This window comes from Aptenodytes forsteri, unplaced genomic scaffold, assembly GCF_000699145.1.
Source record: "Aptenodytes forsteri isolate BGI_AS27 unplaced genomic scaffold, ASM69914v1 Scaffold172, whole genome shotgun sequence".
NCBI lineage: Eukaryota > Metazoa > Chordata > Aves > Sphenisciformes > Spheniscidae > Aptenodytes > Aptenodytes forsteri.
Window position 1 is genome coordinate 10553154 of NW_008795018.1, and position 2040 is coordinate 10555193.

A 2040-nucleotide genomic window follows, 5' to 3' on the forward strand; every position below is an offset into this window, starting at 1 on the left:
ATCCAACGCCTTTTTTTTTTTTTAATTAAAAAAAAAAGGGGGGGTGAGGAAGCAAAATCCGCAAATGGGTTAAAAGTGTCCTAAATAATTAAGAAAAGTGAGATTTTTGTAATTTAAATACAAATATACTTACAAAATCTTACAGAGGCTATTTACATCCCTCTCCCCCAACCTGACAGTGCGTTCAGTTCCTACAGGAGACAGCCCGAGAGGAGCAGGGAGGGCAGAGCCGGGTGATCCCAGGCACAGGGGTCCCCACCTGGCTCGTCCTCCGCTCCCCGCCGCCTGCGGAAGCGACTCATGGTCCCCAAAGTTTGCCCAGGCTGGATAAGGAGCTGCTTCCCAAGGCAGAGCCCCGGTCCTCTGGCCGCCCGCCGTCCCCCTGGCCCGGCGGGCGGGGGTCTTAGACGGTGGTCTCACCCTGCTTGCTGTTGGTGAGCCTGGTGTAAAACTTCCTCCAGGAGTTCAGGGTTTTCCCAGACCAGATCCAGAAGCCCGAGGTGATGCCCACGATTAAGGTCATGAGATACTTGATCATGAAGACGGTGAAGTCAGGGCTCATGGGCGGGTGGTGGCTGCTATGGTTGTTGGGGCAGGGGATGGCATAGCTCTTACAGCTCTGTGTGACCCAGCTCCTCTCCCACTGTTCCCTAAAAGCTTGCTCGTAAAAATAGCAGGCAATGACGATGGTGGCCGGCACTGTGTAGAGGACGCTGAAGATGCCTATCCTCACCATGAGCTTCTCCAGCTTTTCCGTCTTGGTTCCGTCGTGCTTCATGATGGTCCGGATCCTGAAGAGGGACACGAAGCCAGCCAGCAGGAAGGAGGTGCCGATGAACAGGTAGACAAACAAGGGGGCCAGCACGAAGCCCCGCAGGGCGTCCACATTATTGATGCCCACAAAGCAGACACCGCTAAGGACGTCCCCGTCCACCTGCCCCAGGGCCAGGATGGTGATGGTCTTGATGGCCGGCACGGCCCAGGCGGCGAGGTGGAAGTACTGGGAGTTGGCCTCGATGGCCTCATGGCCCCACTTCATGCCGGCAGCCAGGAACCAGGTGAGGGAGAGGATGACCCACCAGATGGAGCTGGCCATGCCGAAGAAGTAGAGCATCATGAAGAGGATGGTGCAGCCCTCCCGCTTTGTGCCCTGTGCTACGGTGCGGGAGCCGTCCTCAGCGAAGCGCTCGTTGCAGACCACCCTCTCCTCCAGGAGGAAGCCTGCGATGTAGGCCACAGCCACTGCTGTGTAGCAGCCCGAGAGGAAGATGATGGGCCGCTCGGGATAGCTGAACCGCTTCATGTCCACCAGGTAGGTGAGGACAGTGAAGAGGGTGGAAGCGCAGCAGAGCACCGACCAGATGCCGATCCAGGTGCGGGAGAAGCGCAGCTCCTCGGGCCCGAAGTACATGAGCCCGTAGAGGCGGCCGGGCTCGCAGGGTGCCCCGCAGTCCTTCTCCCCCAGGAAGCGGTAGTTCAGGTAGGAAGGCACCTTCAGTGCCCGCGGGCAAGAGAAGCGCCCGCGGGGCTCGCCGGGCCCCGAGCCCCCGGGGCCGCCGCCAGTGCCCCCGCGGTGGGGATTGCTGGTCCAGCTCTCAGGGCGCAGGGCGGGTGTGGGGGTGCCGCGCTCAGAGGCGTTTTGCCCCACGCAGAGCTCGCCGGCCCCGTGCACCGGGAACTTCTCGCAGCGCAGTGTGTCGGGCCACTGGAAGCCAAACTTGTTCATGAGGGCCTCGCAGCCCTGGCGGGCCCGCTCGCAGAGGGAGCGGCAGGGCGGCAGGGCCTGCTCCAGCACGGTGCACACCGGGGCGTACATGGAGCAGAGGAAGAACTTGAGCTCGGCGGAGCACTGCACCTTCACCAGCGGGTAGAACTGGTGCACCTCCAGCCCCGCGTCCTCCTGGTTGGTGTGGCCCAGCAGGTTGGGCATGATGGTCTGGTTGTAGGCGATGTCGGTGCACAGCGGGATGGAGATGGGCTGGCAGTAGCCGTGGTCCGGGATGGAGATGCCCCGCTCGCCGTTGTACGGCGGTGCCGGCG

At 61.5% G+C, this 2040-nt stretch overlaps 1 protein-coding gene across 1 annotated transcript; it reads right to left on the bottom strand.

Moving 5' to 3' along the window:
* Positions 1-148: 148 nt before the first annotated feature.
* Positions 149-2035, bottom strand: FZD1 (frizzled class receptor 1; the record flags this gene model as incomplete). Its single annotated transcript, XM_009275723.2, has 1 exon — positions 149-2035. A coding segment is annotated over one exon (1632 nt), but the record flags the coding sequence as incomplete, so codon positions are not given.
* Between the last annotated feature and the right edge of the window lie 5 nt (positions 2036-2040).